Here is an 18,628-nt window from a genome sequence, read left to right as displayed (position 1 = left end):
GAAACTTTAAAATTTTTAGGAAATGAACTTTAACTCAGAGTGTATATGGTGTGAAAAAAACTAACTAACACCTTTTTAATTATCTGTTGTCCCACACCTGTTAGTGTCTAATTTGTGATGTTTACGGTTGTTATTTTCAAATCTGTTCCTTGAGGAAAAAGTTGTAATTTTAGATCTAACTAGGTTTGTATTTCCTTTAAAATGTTTGAAACTGATCAAGCTATTAAGTAGTGGTATGTGGGGCAAAGTAAAATAGTTAAGGTAACTTACATTTTTAAAATGAGCAAACTGGAAACTTGTTTTGAGAATTACAGTTCATAAAAAAAGAATAAGGTATTTTATTGTAAAACTTGCATTGAAGCATTTTTTTTTGGCTGTCAATTTTTATCTTCAAAAAAATGTTGACATTTTTTTCATATGAGCAAAATGAAAAATAAAATACAGTGAAATCCCTTTAATGCAGACACTAATGGGACAACTTTTTTTGTCCTCAATAGAGAGGTGTCCACAGGACGGGCTTAATAATGTTATTTGCATTGGAACTGGGGAATTAAAAATTGTCCTCATAAGAGGGGTTTTACTGTATTTTTCTATTTAAATATTCTTTATCTTATTATTAAAAATATTTTTGATCAAATAAATGAGTAACTAAAATAATGAACGACAAAATTAACAGATAGTGAAACAAACAAATAAGTTAATTGTTTACTATATGAGGATTAATAAATGAGTAAATAAACTAGTGAATGAATAAGGAACTAGGGGAATGAATGAATAAATAAGTGAATTTTCAAATGAAGGAATGGAAATAAAGAATACATTGAAAAAAAAAAAAAAATTGTACTTGAAAAACAATAGTTCGTTTGTGTTACAGGTGTGATTGTAGGATCACATCCATGTTGAAATGCAAATAGATAGATCAATATTTTAAAAATTTACCATAGTATAGGGTTGATCTCAAATCCATCCCTTATAAATGAAGGTGTTCACTGTCTGCAATTTCGTGTTGCAAGTAATCATAATATTGAACTGAGAGTAGTTTTCACCTCATAGCATTTATTTGTATGATAATTACATTTTTTGTACCAGTTGCTTTGTGTACATGTGATTATGCAATTATTTTATTGATAGATGCATGATTGATTTTGTTTCATTGATAAATGTGTTTACTCAGCCACTCATTTTCTCACAGTTACAATTCACTGACTGATAATGTTTTTGATAGATTTACTTGGTTGACGAATTCTTTTATGAAAGCAATAATTTTCTTGGTTTATAGACCTAACTGCATTACAGAAAGTGTTTGCATTGTGCATTTATTATTAACTTTGAAAGAAATTATAGTCCAATTGTTATTTTTGGATTTTTTTTTTACATTGATATTGCTAACTGAAAGAGAGGATATGAGTTTGGAGTCATGTTTTATTGTTTGTGCTCCACATAGCTCCCGATTTGTGAACATTACATCTAAGCAGGGCTGTGGACTCAAAGTTGTGGAATCGGAGTTGAGTGGATTTTGGAGTAAAGGAGTCAGTAGTCAGTCACTGATAAACATGCAAACTCCAAATCCTGGTTTGTTTTGAAAAATTTTTGACTCTCCTTATATATATATATATTTTGAACTGCCGACCAGATGGTTCAATTACTTATATAACTCAGCATAGTAGTAAGAAAAAAAACAAACGCTGGCAACTAGCTAGCTTGATCATCTATAAAAGTTATTATAATAACAGTTGCCCCGTCAACCAGTTGATTTGCTTATTTGTGTTACTTATTTGTGTTCTTTAACCAATAGCATCTATTAGCAGAATTCAACACCTGTCAACTTAATTGACTTTATCAAGGGATAACTCCTCATATCGACAAAAACTACTTAAAACTGCATTTTTGGATTTGAATTTCAAAAAATTTCCAGTGGAAGTTTTCAATTTTTTAAAAGTTTATCTACCTTTTCTGTCTTAACTTGGCAAAACATAGAATATAATGGTGTTTTTGGGACTTAATTTTGAACAATTAAAGGAACCTCTCCTCTCTTTCCATTGTCTCACGTTGGCAAAGATACCTTAAAATTTACTTTTGGAAGGTGAGTGCATAGCTCCCAAATGTGTCACCCTTCAAATAACCCCACAAAAGATTATTAAAATTGCATTTTTAAAGTCACAATGTCGAAAATTTCCATTGAAAGCCTCAAAAACACCCATCTCTTACCCTAACATCACCCAATATAGTCGAAAAGTGCAGTTTTAGATCTTATATTTCCTAAAGTTACCGAGAGAGAGCATCTAGAAATTTACATGCCAAAATATAACCTTAAGTAGTGTATTAAAAAATTCAATGTCAAAGTTTTGTGAGGACAGCCCCCAAACTCTGATGACTTTCCTAGTATCATCAAAGAGAGCCTAAAATATACTTTTCTAAGTTCAACATCGAAAAATTTTGAAGAGAGCCACCAAATTTTCTCCATTCCCTTAACATTCCAAAAATAGCCTGAAACTGAGTTTTTAAAAACTTTTATTTTTTTCTGAAAGCTCTACTCTTTATGCATAAAGATAGCTTAAAATTCAGTTCAGTTTTGAAAAGTTTTGGTCATGAACGTCAACCCCCATTTGGATTAAAATCACCTAAACTTGCCCTTCAAAAGTATGGTGCCAATGTTGCCTAAAGAACACCCCACACAGTCTGAATTAGCCAGGCATCATGAGAAAAGTTTGCACAAATGTTGCAAAACCAGCATTTCAACTCTCTCTCTGCATTTGGGACCAGTGTTGTAGTTGGCAAAAAATATTTAAGAAAACTCATTTTTTATGGGATAAGTTTTTTGTTAGGTTAAAAAAAGTCATTTTAGTTTACTTCTGCAGCTTTAATTTGAAAAATACATTTATTTTGTTCGCATAAAAGAAGATTTAATCCAATTTGCACAAACCCAGATCTATAATTTTTGAACTCCCCTGCAACAAATCTGTAGGGCCCCTCTCCAAAGGTGTCAGTGTATATTTGCAGCTTTTTAATAAGTATTAGTGCTAGTTTTTTTCATTTCTGTTTTTAATTTCTTGGGCCGTTGGGCCTCTTAGGGACCTGGGCCTACCCTCACTGCGGGGTCTGTGGGTACGCAGACCTGGGCCTGAATTTGCAGTAAGTGTGCATTGTTTTATAAATAATAAATCGAATTTTTCTGGGAACAGCTCTACCCCCCCCCCCCCAACTACTGCACTGCTTGGGCTACATATCAAAGCTGAGTTCCTTGATCACCATTTAATGACTTTTGATGCTTCAGAGGAGCACTTGTTGTGAAAAATTTCATTTTTGGGGACAAATAGAGCCCAGTTCCATATTTTTTCTCAACGCCAAAATTTTTTTGCCATATATGTTGTGCCAGTAACCTTTTATTAAACGTACACTGCTCGACATTGAAAATGCAACACCAAGAAGGAGTGTTCAGAAATTTATGCAAATTTTAGAGTAGACTTACATTACTGAGTTATGTAAATGATGTGAAATGCGCAGCTCTCCAACGCACGTGAAGTAAGATATAAGGGAAGAAACTTGCAGAATGGGCAATATTCGTGCCGTTATTTCTGACTGAAGAATTATCGAAGAAATTTTGTTTTTGTCTTGGAGGATGCATGTAACACGAGAGTATGCCAGGCCGCCGTCAACGAAGGCACTTCCAGCAGATAGACGATTTTACGAGGGGTATGGTGTTCGGACTGAGAAGGGGAGGTTGGTCCCTACGTCAAATTGCAGCCGATACCCACATGGATGCGAGCACGCTGCATCGGCTGTGCCGAAGATGGAACAACGAAATGTGGCAAGATTGAGGGGTGCAGAGGCAGCCAGAGTGACGCCAGAACGTGTGGTACGATGCATCCACTGATAAGCTGTAGCAGACCCACAAGTCACTTGTTCCTCGATTCTGCAGCAGGTGCAAGGTACCCTGAATGTTCCTGTGTCAACCAGAACCATTTCCCGTCGTTTGGTCGCACGTGGTCTGCAATCACGGCGTCCGCTAAGAAGACTGCCATTGACCCCACAACATAGACAGCACCGTTTAGTACGGTGCCGGACTAGAGTGACGTAGATAACAGAATGGCAAAATGTGGTGTTCTCAGATGAATCCCGCTTCTGTTTATCCAGTAATAGTCGTCGCATACATGTGTGGCGTCGACGTGGAGACAGATCTAATCCGACAGCAACTGTGGAACGTCCCACCACAGGACAACGTGAGATAATGGTTTGGAGCGCAATTGCGTACAATTCCATATCACGCCTAGTTCATATTCAGGGCATTATGACGGCCCAACGATACTTGGATAATGTGTTGTGGCCGGTGGCAATCCCTTACCTACAAGGGCTACTTAATGCAATTTTTCAGCAGGATAACGCCCGACCACACAGTGCTCGCATCTGGCAATATGCTCTCCGAGGCGCACAGATGCTTCCCTGGCCACCATATTCTCCTGACCTGTCACCAATCGAACATGTGTCAGATGTGATTGGACGCCGCTTGCAGACTCTGTCCCTGCCTTGTTCAGAAGACGAACTGTGGCAAATGGTTGAAAGGGAATGGAGAGTCATCTCTCTGGACATCATCCGCACCATTATTGACTCTATGCCTTGACTTGTTTCTTCGTGTATTGCTGTCCTCGGTGGTCCCCTACATCCTACTAAGCCGACGCCCTTCTCGCTTTGTATTCTGCCTATCACTTTGAAATTAAGATCATTTATTATTCCTTGCTGTCTGTCTTTTTTCCAAACTTCATCACTTTCTGACCACTCCTTCTTGGTGTTGCATTTTCAATGTCGAGCAGTGTATATGCTGTGCCGTGAGGAAAATTTAAGTTAGTTGTTTGTAAACAGATGATGTATACGTTTCTTCTCTGGATGTTGTAATATTTTTTTAAAAAAATGTGATATTGTTTAAGTCATGGCTAGATTAGAATGTCTGTCGTGCTAGGCACAGAAGTCGTATCTGCAACTGAGCTTAAAATAAGAAAATTCTTTTTAAAGCTTCACATACTTAATTCAGATTCCACTTTTGCAGAACTTTTTAAAAATTATTTCCTATTTTCAGATTACTATAAAGCATTTAAAAAAAAATTCTGCCCTTATATAGAAGTTTGGTAAGACCTCATTTGGAGTATGCTGTTCAGTTTTAGTCTCCTTATCTTAAGTAAAGATATTAATGGATTGAAAAGGGTTCAAAGGCGGGCTACAAGGCTAATAAATGGACTTTCTCATTTAGACTACGATTCCAGGCTTAGAATGCTAAAAATGTACAGTCTTGAGCAAAGAAGAGACCGAGGGGACATGATTCAGTTTTTTAAATTTATTGAAATGAAAGATGTTATGTGGCTAAAGTTTAGCACTGAAAACAGGACAAGGGGTCATTGTTTTAAACTATTTAAATCTCAGACTAACATGGATATTATTAAAAATTATTTTAGAAGGGTAGTGGAACTTTGGAACAGCTTACCGGAAGAAGTGGTAATGAGCAAGGGAGTAGATAGTTTTAAGAGGGCCATTGATCTTCATCGGGGATTGTAAATTGACTAGGACCAGCCTAGCTGGCCTAGAACATGTTGCTGGTCGTCACTTTTATATTTGTATTTGTATATAGGTAAAATAGGTTAAGAACCACCTGATAACCGTAGCTCAATTTTGATAAAAAGTGCACATACAATAGCTGTGCGGATACAACAGCACAGTAGTGTACATGCAGGGCTTCATTACTGAATAGGTCAACTAGATCGTTTCCTAAGACGCCTGCTTTTTAGGGGCCCCTAAATGGTTAAAATTGGTATACCCAATGGCTAAAATTGTAAGATATGGCTGTAAATCTTATGCCCCCGGATGGGCCCTCCGAAAATGGTGTTTGATAGGTTTGTCCTTCTGATAAGTTTATCGAGCCCTGTTTACTAGGGTGGTTCAAAAAAACTTTTCCAGCGAGAATCCAGGACACCTCATATATTTTTTAGACTTACTAATAGTGTTACCCCGCATTATCTGACATGTCGGAAAAAAGGGAGGTTGACCAGCATGCCGGGAAGTTCAAATTTTCCGGCATGCCAGATAATTCGAGGTTTATTTTGCAACAGAGCAAAAGTAAAATTTTCCATTCAGTTCCAATCAGAGAGCAAACCACTGTAAGGGAAAAAATAAATCCCGAAAGTAACCTTCTTTCAAAAAAAAAAAAAAAGTGTATTGTATATAATATGTGCTTGTTATTTATGTTAGGTCATTATTAATGGATTTAACTATATGCATATAAAGTAATCAATTCAGAAGCAATTAACTTTTACTGCAATTTGTTCATAATTTTTTTTAAATAAATTATTTTAGGTTCCTTTTAGAGCGATAAGTTTAATTTTTATTCATTGAATAGCTATGGTAAATTCTTTAGCACTGGTTTAGGGGTGGTAACTTGCTGCTTAGATGTTTGCTTACTTAGTTTTAAGTTAATTTTTGTAAAATTATGTGTTATTAAACAATATTTTTCTTGTTAAAATAACAAATGACAGTGTTAGTAAATATTTTTACAAAATTCAACTCTTTATTAATACTAATAAGATATGTATAGAACTTTCATTTTTAAGCTCAACATATATTTTCTATGGTATTTATTTTTCTTTTCGTAACCTCGATTTTTCGGGTATGAGGGAAAGGACCTGGAGAGTGTTATCGAAAATCTGGTGACCCCCGAATTTTTCCGCATGCCGGATAATGTGGGGGTAATAAGGTATGCTGTAAAAGTTTTAGCTTCTTACTCAAATTTTAAGAGGATGCTCAATGATCCCTTAATTTAACATTAGCCGTATCATAGAAAATGCCACAAATTGAGAAACGTTAAATTTTCCCAGATGTTTTTTTGTAAATAATTATTTTATTGCAATGTATATGCATATTACTAGTGTATATTACAATATGTAAATGTTTTTTCAGTTCAATGTATTTTTCTTAACCCCCCACCCCATACTATTGAGGTTTGGGGAAGGGGGTTGAGCACCCTCTTTCAGTTGAAATAGGAAGCTAAAATTCTTCCAGTATATTGTTATCCACAAGTCTAAAAATATTGAGGATTGTCCCGTTATCTAGGAGAAACTTTTTTACGTGTACTTTTGAATCACCCTACTGTGTACATGTGCTGCCAGACTGGCTCAAAGCATACTTGTGCTAACCCAAACAGAGCACTCACTGAATACATGAAATACACCGCCAGCTCAGTCATTTCCAGCCGAGGACTGCAGTTTCGTGCTTATTAGTGTTTATTAGTATTTTTCGTGCTGCTTTAGCCCTGGCTGATGGGCGGTAATTTACTGAATATACCATGCCTTGCCATCAATCTTCGAGTTGAACCGAACCATTGCTTCGGTCACTCGTCTGGTATGTGCTAATTCTATTTTAGCTACCAGTTTGTTTGGCACTCTTGGCTTCCTTAGAGGTTTTTCCATCTCCAGCTCAGTCACTTTCCTATGCTGGGCTGATGAGTGCTAATAAGCACGAAACTGCAGTCCTCGATGGAAATGACTGAGCTGGCGGTGTATTTCATGTTTTGCTTTAGCCCTAGCTAATGGGCGGTAATTTACTGAATATACTCGCTGAATGCAAGATGAATGTTTCAAATCACTCAGTGAGTCAGAGTGCAAAACCACCTGTGGCTGAAGGGGTGGTGCACAGGTTTGAGTTGTTCGCTCTGTTTAAGAGTTTGTTGCAAACCTAGATGTGGCCTTAGAATGTACGTAAATGTATCACCATTTACTTTCACATAAATGGATGAAAATAAGTGCAATAACAATTTTCTTCATCTCAAAGGAAGCATCTCAAGAATTGAATCTCTTACAGTCTTATATACATAACTCAGATGTAGTTAGACTTTTGAAACCAATTTTAAATATATCGATCAAATACCACGCATTTAAAATTTTGTGACAATCAAATACTGTGCATTTAAATTTTTGTGATATAATATTTTAAACTAAATATTTAGACATTGTTGGTAGTGTTTTTTAGCATGCAGAGACAAGAGTTTGCCATTTTTTAAATTCCTAGACTTTCAGGAAATTTCTTCACCACCTTAAAAAAAAACTTTGTACTTTATGTGTGTGTTATGTTAACATTGATATGAAAATTGTCAATGATTTTACTTTACTATTTTGAAATAATCAATTAGTTTTAATAGTAAAGTAAAATTATTTAATGACCACGTTTGCCATTTTGCTGCTATTGTTCGCAAATTTTGGGGTGAATCAAACTTGTTTTTAGGTAAATCAGTAAAGCACTAACTTGGTGCAAAAAATATTTCAAAGCCATGTTTTTATTCTGTTTTTTTTAACAGTTATTTTTTTGTTGGGCAGTAACCAATCATTTTGGAAAGCAGATGGATTGCTTGAAATTTGCAATTTTAACAAATAAATAGTGTAAGGAGTATTGTAATTTTCAGGATTTTTCATTTAGTTTTATGAAAAATGGAAATATGTGTATGAACATATTTTGTAAACGGAATTTGTATGGTTTAGCGTTACTTTGAACTAAATGGCATTAAAGATTTTTTTAACAATTAAGAGTTGCTTATTATTCTCACTTGACAGTAGTTGATGTTCTTTTGATTTTTATTACCATAATGACGAGAACAAGTCTAGCTAGTTGTTTTTAATATTTGTTTAGAGGGACTAATTTTAGTTATAATGGTTATAAATCACCTGTGGTTTGCTTTCATTCTTTTTTCAAGGCTGAACTCTAGCAGATTTTACAGTAAAAATTTTTTTTTTTGTTGTGTAAAATCACATTTTTTCGGGAAAAGATAATTGTACGAGTATAAGTTGGCCATAATAACTATACCTTTATTACATCATCCTAAATATTTATTTATTTTTTTATTGATATGTCTGATATTACCTAATCTAGAAAATCACCAGTCATAATATGATGTGTGCGAATTTTTTCTCCATTCCCATTACATTCCATTTGTAGAAACAAGAAATCCAACGAGTAGGGTCCTAATACAATTCGTCTCTTAAGTGGCAAAATTCAAATCAATGCCAAGGGCTGGGTCCTCAATGTTGATATTTTTATTTATTGATTCATTTACTTTTACATAATAATAATGATAAAATTTTTTTTTATAAATAGAAATAATGCTGTGAAGAACAACCGAAATCGACTGAAATTACAGAAATTAAACTTGTAGAGAGTTGTTTTTAATTTTTTTTATTGCATTGGTTTGTACCAAAACTGAGCGTATGTACCTATGTATGTCCAAGTTACTTCTCCCCAACGCCAGTGAACTGACCATTGAACCAGGTATTGATAGATTCGTAATTTTCCCCTTCTTTATGTTTGGCTATTTAACAAAATCCTCCGATAATAATTAGCAGAGGTTCAATTAAAAACTATTAATTATGACACTTAGATTTCGACATAAAATCCCCATTTTTCGAAGGCTTTCCACCATTCAAAGTAATATTCCGTGCTTCATCTTAACCTTCCATAACAATGCTTTTATTAAAATTTGTAGCATGAAGAAAATCATTGAGAAGAAAGATTTGTTGCCATTTTTTTCCTCGAATGTGAACAAATAAAATTCTAGCTTTTTTATTTTTTTGAGGCGTTTCCTGTAACCGAGGGATTTAAAATGTTTCCTTTTTGGTTATTTTTCCACAATTAGCTGCAAAATTTTGCTGATTTTTTTTTTTTGTTCAAGCCTGATTATTGAACACGCGTCACTTGACATAACTTTTATTTTCGAGGCAGACCGTGCAAAGTCGGGCAAGGTACCTAGTAATATTTTATTCTCTGAGTTGGCATTGTTTACTTGACTGAGTATTTTTGTTAAAATTTTCAATCAAAATAGTATAAATATAGAGCGTCAGTAGGCTCAAATTGAAGCAAAAAGATCCAGTAGGCAGATCAATTTTAAGGGCTATCACCCCTTTCTTCGCAGTAGCAAAAAAAAAAAAAAAAAAAAGAAAGAATGACTTGTTAGTGTGAAACTTAAATAGAAGACTAATGTAAAGGCAGGTCCATAATCAGGGACACTCCGAACTTAAATTTTTGGGAGGGCTGAAATTCGCAATTTGACGAATAGAACTCCAAAATTTGCCGAATGAAAAAATTGAGTATGCACATATAGGTACATCTAATGAAATGAGACCTCAGGCATTTAAAAATTGTAATTTTGTCCCCAAATTCGCCGTATTGTTCAGACGAAATTTTGGGGTGGTCACAGTAACTTCCCGCCTTGGTCCAACACCAATCCAGCTTCAGCATTTCTAAGTCACTGTTAGCTCTGGCCAATGCCGAATTGTGAAAAGCAAAATGTTTTGTAAAAAGGTATTTAGAACAGTTCGGGTTTTAGTTAATGATGAATAGTGATTACATAAGAACCATTATGCATAATACCCTGCATAAAACTCAATTAGAATCGTAAGAAAAAAATCGGATTTTTGATTAAATATTCGCTTTTACTTCATTCAATTCAACTAATTGCCTCTTTTGGGTTTTGACTAACAATATTTATTTACATTTATAAACTGAGGTTCAACAGTTAAAAGGGATACAGTATGGCAATTGTTACATTTCATTCGCATTAATCACTTAGTTCTGCATCGCTTAAATGATGGCAAATGCTTTTTCTTTTCTTCCATTCTTTCATTTAAACATTTGTTCAATTCTAGATAAAAGTTATTTGTTCGAATCTGGACAAAATGTTATTTGTTCAGCACATGGAAGCTCAATGTCGTCATTAACGAAAAATAACTGCCATTTGTTCGTATAAGAAACGCTTTAAATGTAGAAGCCTTTCACTTTTTTTCACACTGCACTGATGAAGAACTGTTCTGATGTTTGTGGAAAAGATGCTTGCTTCCTCGTAAGAGTCACTTGAGTCTTCTTGTGCAACAAATCTTGCCGAAGCCTCTTCACTTCAAATTCTGCTTGAGCTCTCAGCTGAAACATACGGACAGTGACAACATAAATAATAGAATATAATTTACATAAAAGTATAAATTCAAACGTAGTGAGAACATAATATCTCGTCATTTTTGTTTCAGCTTTTGCAGGGTAAGATGCCATGTCTAGTCTAGCCTAAATCTGTGCTCAACTCTGCAAAAGTATAATAGGTGTGAACCTTATCTTACTACTAGAAAATCGCCCATCAAGGTATGACAGGTAAAAATTGCTTCTACATTTGAACGAAGCCATTGCTTGTTTGGTGATATTTTGATAGTTAAAATTGTAACACTAACTCCTGTGGATTAACCCTAAACTCCAGTAGCGTTCATTGTTGACCATTTTTTCGTTTCTTCACTCCCCTGTAACGACACAGTCTTACCAGTAAAACAGTTAAGTTACCGGATCGAGTTCAGCCTTGTCACAATAAAGCCTTTCCCTGCATGTTAAACATTACAAAAACACATTATCAAAAGATCATGCCGTGGCGCGAGTTTCAAAACTTGCGGGTTACTCGATCATTGGCTATCATTTATATGAGGATATTATAAAAATCTAATGATAAAGTAGCAGCAACTAAACAAATCGATGAAACGTCATGACGTGGAAAGTTAGCAAGGGACATTCCACGGTAAAACTGACATTTTGTTCCGCACGTGTCAGCTCATATGTTTCATTAAAAATAATAATTTGAAAGAGTAATGGAGAAAATCTTTTAGTTGGAAGAGTCACAAACGTACGTGTTATTTCTCAACACTAGAACTACGGAAGGGGTTACTTAGACCCCAAGCCAACTTTTTTTTGCTAACTGCTTCTCTATTTTCATAAAAAGCGTAATCCTTCCTTGACTTTTCCTAAATAACCGTGCTGTTGGATAACATGAAGTTTTTAAGAATATAGAATTTTTTCAACCGTAACAAAAGGACTATTCCTATAAGTGTGGACAAGTGTGATTTTGATTCCCTTGAGAAAAAAAAAATAAATGCAAATACATTTATTGATACTGAAACAGCGAAACCTAAAAAATGTCTCTTAGAACATAGCATTGCAAGAACTTGAAGCATTTATAATAATTTTGTACATAAAAGGGAGTATTAGCCGCTAGTTTCTGAAATGCAAATGAAACAGCGCTGGTTATTTTAAGGTTTTTTAAAACCTTTTTTAAAATGCTTTGTTATACATTCTGTAAGTCTCTATATCCTTTCAGTGCTCTCCAACCTACGGGCCGCGGACCAAATTCGACCCGCTAGCATATTTTTCCTTGCCCGCTGAAAGCTTACAAAGTGAATTTGTTTTTTAAATATTTTATTTGATAGTACATTTCTTAACTAAGCCAAGAAAATCTCAAAAACCACTAACGTTAACTAAATTATCTGAATTGAAATATTGTTGGATTGTTCTCCCGCCTTACTTTAAAAAATTTACAATGTGGCCCTTGAGCAAAAAAGGTTGGAGACCCCCTGCATTGAATAAACTGCATTTATTCTAAATATGTTTATTTTAAACTAGTTTTTGCACGTATACAACATTAGGTAGAGAACTATGCAGATTTCTTCTCAGGGATCAAATTACCCCCGCCGTTATTTCTAGGTATACGAAGATGAAAAATAGTCTCCAGACGCAGAAAATAGTTTTTAAAATAAGTCTCCCATCCTTTTAAAATAACATTTACGTCATAAAAATCAATAATGCAATGATACTCCAATAAATAGCTGCGTGGAAAGGAAGCAAGACCTTTCAAAACAGGGTTTAGATCTATACGTGGGGAACATATTTATAAAATTGTCCCTAAACAGCCCTTGGGGAAAAAAATTCGAAAATGCTTTCGAGACTTTAGTCTAACCTTTTAAATAAACACTAAAGAAGCAAGTATTGACACATTTTAGTATAATTTCACGTTGTCTGACTATTAATTAAAGACAAAAGTAAAAGATTGACTGCACATACAAGAAGCGCCAGAAAAGCCGCATTCGCAATATTTCTGATTCCAGAAAATAGCAATTGTTTTCAAGAGAATTAATGTAATGAGGCTAAAAAAAGCAAAAAATAACTGACATCCATTTGAAATGTAAGCAACAATGTACAAAAAAAAAAAAAAAAAAGTAGCGGAAGCGAATGTTTTGCAAAAATCGTGATCGCAAAAACTAGCTCTTTACGAAGTTGCGATTGTAAAAATAAACTTTTTGTACTAAAAACCGATTATATATACCACACATTTTATATCAATTTTTTTTAAATTTTAAACAAAAAGCGGAGGATTTAACGTATTTTAGTCGCTTTTTCAATTAAATAGTCGTTTTTTACATTTGATTGTAAAGTAGTCGTTTTTGTCCATAGTCTGGCTAAAATAGTCACCATAGTCGCCTTTGCTTCAAATAATATTTAGGCGCTTTTTTAGTTGCCAGTGGCAGCTCTTTCAACACCCTAAGCATGACATGCTGATATCGTTTCAACAAAGATAGACTGGAGAAACGGAGTAAGGTTGTTTTCTTTGCATCGACACTGCACTGACAAAGATACTAGTTTTACAGCGTTCGTCAGCTTTTTTTTAACGAAAAAAATTTACATTTGGCTTCTGCTGCAAAAATGATCGTCAATTTTCCGATTCAATGTTTTCAATATATCGCCTTTGCTTCAAATAAGCTTTAGGCGCTTTTTTAGTTGCCAGTGGCAGTCCTTTCAATACCCTGAGTATGACATGCTGATATCGTTTCAACAAAGGTAGACTGGTGAAACGGAGTAAGGTTGTTTTCTTTGCATCGACACTGCATTGACAAAGAAACTAGTTTTACAGCGTTCGTCAGCTTACTTTTTTTTAACTGAAAAAATTTACATTTTTCTTCTGCTGCAAAAATGATCGTCAATTTTCCGATTCAATGTTTTCAATATATCGCCTTTGCTTTAAATAAGCTTTAGGCGCTTTTTTAGTTGCCAGTGGCAGCCGTTTCAATACCCTGAGCATGATATGCTGATATCGTTCCAACCAAGGTAGACTGGAGAAACGGAGTAAGGTTGTTTTCTTTGCATCAACACTGCACTGACAAAGAAACTAGTTTTACAGCGTTCGTCAGCAGTGTTGCCAGATTGGGGGAAATTTTGGGAAAATGGGTTTTGAGGGGAATTTTATTGGGGAAACTTTTTTTGTTGGGAAAAAGCTGGGGGGAAAAAAACCGTCGGGGAAAAAAGAATTTTTTTCGTATTTAAATTCGCGTCAAGAAGTAGTAGTTACATTGTTTGTATCAAATAGCGTTGGTTTAGCTTTGCTCAACTTTATGGAATTTGCATTTCGCATTATGTGGAATATTATGCTACGGAATTCGAATTAATGTTCTGCATGAACTAGTTGATACGTGAAACAGGTAAAAAAAAAGTGATGAAGAATGTTCTTGGATAAATATATACAAAAATCATAGTTTAAATCTACATACAGAAGCAGAGCAGTAAATGCGAGTAGAAAAAAAATATTTGGCTATTTCTTATCTCTCGGTCAGGTGCTTGTATTTATGACTAGTGGCACCCGCACGGCTTCGCCCGTAGTAGAAAAATTAAAAGGTCTTTTGGGTCCCCTGTATATTTGCAAATAATGCATGATGAATTTCTCACCAAATAGCTTGCCCACGTTACGGTTCTACGTTTTGATAACTTGGTTATTTACTCGTCCATCTGATGATAATTTTGCTCGGGAAAATGTTCTTAAAATTGGAATAGAAAAAGAACAAAATTGAATTTTCAAAAAATTGCTTAAAGGTGCACACCTCCATGCTACAAACTAATTCTTAGCCAAATTTCATGAATATCGGCCGAACGGTCTAGGCGCTATGCGCGTCACAGAGATCCTGACGGACAGAGACAGATCCGGACAGAGAGATATCCAGAAAGAGAGACTTTCAGCTTTATTATTAGTAAAGAAAGATAAAGAAGACAAAAAAAAAAGCGAGAATGGGGAAAAAATGTTGGGGAATTTTGTAAGAAAATTTGGCTATTTGGGGGAAAAATTTTTTTCAAGTGACAAAAATATTAGAGGAATTTGATTCATTTTATGAAAATATGAAAGGAAAAATAATTTTTGAATTTGGGGAATTTTGATAGAAAACATCGCTTTTTGGAAAAAAGTTGGAAGGGAATTGGGGAAATCTGGATTTGACCATCTAGCAACACTGTTCGTCAACTTACTCTTTTTTAACTGAAAAAAATTACATTGGCTTCTGCTGCAAGAATGATCGTCAGTTTTCCGATTCAATGTTTTCAATATATCGCCTTTGCTTCAAATAAGCTTTAGGCGCTTTTTTAGTTGCCAGTGGCAGCTCTTTCAACACCCTAAGCATGACATGCTGGTATCGTTCCAACCAAGGTAGACTGGAGAAACGGAGTAAGGTTGTTTTCTTTGCATCGACATTGCACTGACAAAGAAACTAGTTTTACAGCGTTCGTCAGCTTATTTTTTTTTAACTAAAAAAATTTACATTGGACTTCTGCTGCAAAAATGATCGTCAATGTTCCGACTCAATGTTTTCAATATATCGCCTTTGCTTTAAATAAGCTTTAGGTGCTTTTTTAGTTGCCAGTGGCAGCCGTTTCAATACCCTGAGCATGACATGCTGATATCGTTCCATTCAAGGTGAACTGGAGAAACGGTCAGGTTGTTTATTTTGCATTGACACTGCACTGACAAAGAAACTAGTTCTACAGCGTTCGTCAGCTTACTTTTTTTTTTAAACTGAAAAAATTTACATTGGGCTTCTGCTGCAAAAATGGTCGTCAATTTTCCGATTCAATGTTTTTAATGTATCAATAAATATTTTTAAAAAATCAGCAAATTCTTATCTGTTTGGAACCAGTTGTTTAACCTCTTAAGATCATCGATACCCAATTGGAGACCTTTCTAATAAAATTGCTCAATTTGGTAACATGGGTACTTAATTCGATCGAACTGTTTTTTAAAGCCTATCTACAGTTGGTTAACTTGACGGATTAGTAGCTAGTACTAATCGGATAAAAAAATAATTTTATTTAAAAATTAAAAAAAAAAAATTTTGTTTTGCATTTAATATTTCGTAATTGATTTTCAATCAGAAAATCATTAAAACAATTCAAAATGTTCTTTTCTTATTCATAGAATCTCAAGAGACCCAGGAGTCGATGTATGAGATCCGCCATTTTGGATCGGAGCGCGTGTTTGAGTGGTTGTGTTTTCTGGCAAGTTATCGCGTTTGTTGAGTTTTCACTGGGAACAATTATTAACGGCACGTGAATTATATATTAAGTAAAAAATAAATTTTGGCTAACTTGGAAAAAAACTGAAACTTTTCTCTGGTAACCCTAGCTCCGCAACAATGAAAAATCCGATCGAAAATGGCTAAACTTAAGATGATGCGCCGGCCTATCTATAGAGCGGCTCTACCCTGGAGTACAAAATTATCGTTAAATAAGATTGTTGCTTTTTCAAAAATATTCAAAGTCATTCCTTTCTTTTTTTCTTAGCACTTTGAAGCGTTTTACGCATTAATTTTCTTTTTTACCCTTCGCTGTGCGGAAAACGAACAATTTTTTTCGTGATGTTTTAGCTTTCGTTGTTACACAACATACTGCAAGGAATTTTTAGCGTGTTCATTTAATAATTTTCAGTTTCTTTAGACTTGATTATCTTATTGTGCTAAAGGTAGTTGAATTGGCAAAAAAAAAAAAAAAAAAAAAAAAAAAAAAACAATAGAGACAGAAAAAGGCGAACTAGCAAGTAGCAAGACACAAGTCTACTATAAAATTGATATTGGCAAGAGAAGTAACGATCTAGCTTAGAGTGATGATTATAAGCGTTTGTCCATTAAAGACTTGTTTTAGCTGGTAGCTTGCCAGTTTTATAGCAAACGTGAGCAGGTGGTATAATTTTTTTTAATATTACAATCTATTAGTGCTCTTTTCGTATGAAGTTTAGTATGAATTAATGAAAAATAGTATAACTTTTTGAAACGCACGGAGTCATCAGAGCTAAAATGTTTAAAAAAAAAAAAAAATCTTTGCTGCAATCTGTGACTTAAAAAACTTTAATTTACAAGACAAAAAATCATGTTTGTGTGTCTTATTTTATTTATTTTTTAAATTTATAGTTTAGAAAAGGTTCACCTTAGTTTCTGCATTCAATCGTACAGCAACTGACTGCAGTCGCCTCCTCAAATCTTCCACTTCTTGTACGAGGCGCATGATCATAATTTTGTAGCTTGTCTGAAATATGAAAAAGTATTGAAATTACTTTTGCAAAAATAATTTGAAAGTTTTTTTTTTTTTCTTTCACAAAGGCGAAATTCACACGAATTATGCATACGTTTTAAAAGCAAAACAGACGAAGATTTTCATCGAGGTTGTAACAAGTTAGGTCGTTTCGCGATATTTTCTGGGTCCATGTTATTATTATTATTTTGCTTATACTATCAGTTTCAATGACTAAAAGTACTACTTTTGACTGAAGGAAACAGCCCCATTATGAGACATCGCTGACGATAAATTAATTAATAAAAAATAAATGCAGGCATAGCACAATAGACGATAAACTTTTAAATAACAATAACAGTAAGATTTGACCTTTTTGGAAGGCTTGTGAGGCTTAGAATCAGGATCGCTCTTGACGCTAACCAGCATGTCTTTCACCAGTTTCTCCAACTCCTGCCTGAGTTTGGCGCAGTGGTCTTCTAAACGAGGTGTTGATTTCTTCACCTCCAAGAAGCGTTTGCGCCATTCTTCACGAGCTAAGTCAAAAGAATGCTTCGGATCAATGCAGGACATTCAACAAAAACAAAAGCACATAGATATGTTTAAGTGTGGCTCAGCATTATTGGTGCTCGGAGTAGGAATAAAAGATATCGAATTCATAGGAAATGGAATGGAGTGTAAACGCGATAAACAAATCAAGACTCCAAAATGTGCACCTTATAGCTAGGCTTGCCAGACGTCCCGCTTTGATCGGGACATTCCTGGTTTTCAGACAAAATCCGGGTGTCCCGGTCGATTTACTTCACGTCCCAGCAAAAGATAGATTTGATTACAGATGACCCAAAAAGTCTAAAAATAATTAACTGTGAATGATTCTCCAGCATAATTACTTTGTTATTTGTAACATTGACTTAAAAAAATAATATCGGAATAGCGTGTGAGATTTTTACAACAAGATTAAAACCAAAAAATACTTTCAAAAATAAGTCCTTGCCAATGAAAAGTATATGCGAATATTCATGAAATACATCGCCAGCTCAGTCAATTCCTGCCGAGGACTGCAGTTTCGTCGAATTGACTGAACTGGCGGTGTATTTCATGTATTTCTGCTTTAACCCTGGCTATAGGGTGGTAACTTATTGAACATGCGAATATTGTTCAATTCTTTGTTCCTCATTCAAAGTGTTTCTTTTTCTTACTAAAACAACTTGTAAATACTAACGTACAAGAAGTAAGATTTTAAAATTTATCTGCTTGTGTCATTTCTTATTACTCTTGTTTTATGTTCGTAATTAGTGACCATTTACTCATAGCATTCAGAACTGGCCTGCAAAATATTCTAAATTTTGAATGCTGGCGACGCAGCGGGGAGGGGGACATTCCAGTGTTCAGGTTGACCAGTTGAAATCTGGCAAGCCTACTTATGGGGGGGGGGAGTCAGGTTCCATTTTTCGATTGAATTTTATTTCTTTTATTGTAA

The 18,628-nt window shown here is 34.7% G+C and overlaps 1 protein-coding gene across 1 annotated transcript; it reads right to left on the bottom strand.

The window, feature by feature from the left end:
• Nucleotides 1–10,627: 10,627 nt before the first annotated feature.
• On the bottom strand, nucleotides 10,628–17,721 carry LOC129224843 (spermatogenesis-associated protein 1-like). Its single transcript, XM_054859390.1, has 3 exons — nucleotides 17,521–17,721; nucleotides 17,065–17,163; nucleotides 10,628–10,941 (listed from the first exon to the last, which is right to left on the bottom strand). The coding sequence occupies exons 1-3, from the start codon at nucleotides 17,719–17,721 to the stop codon at nucleotides 10,807–10,809; spliced, it is 435 nt and encodes a 144-aa protein (XP_054715365.1). The 3' UTR covers nucleotides 10,628–10,806.
• Between the last annotated feature and the right edge of the window lie 907 nt (nucleotides 17,722–18,628).

This window comes from Uloborus diversus, chromosome 6 (assembly GCF_026930045.1).
Source record: "Uloborus diversus isolate 005 chromosome 6, Udiv.v.3.1, whole genome shotgun sequence".
Lineage (NCBI taxonomy): Eukaryota > Metazoa > Arthropoda > Arachnida > Araneae > Uloboridae > Uloborus > Uloborus diversus.
This window is presented reverse-complemented; position numbering and strand designations above follow the sequence as displayed.

What these genes read in the sequence shown, in the direction of transcription:
- LOC129224843 (XM_054859390.1), bottom strand. Translation starts at nt 17,721, where the DNA reads ATGTCCTGCATTGATCCGAAGCATTCTTTTGACTTAGCTCGTGAAGAA. An exon ending in CTCACAAGCCTTCCAAAAAG is followed by an intron (nt 17,164 to 17,520) that starts GTCAAATCTTAC and finishes TTCATATTTCAG; the next exon opens with ACAAGCTACAAAATTATGAT. An exon ending in GATTGAATGCAGAAACTAAG is followed by an intron (nt 10,942 to 17,064) that starts GTGAACCTTTTC and finishes CGTATGTTTCAG; the next exon opens with CTGAGAGCTCAAGCAGAATT.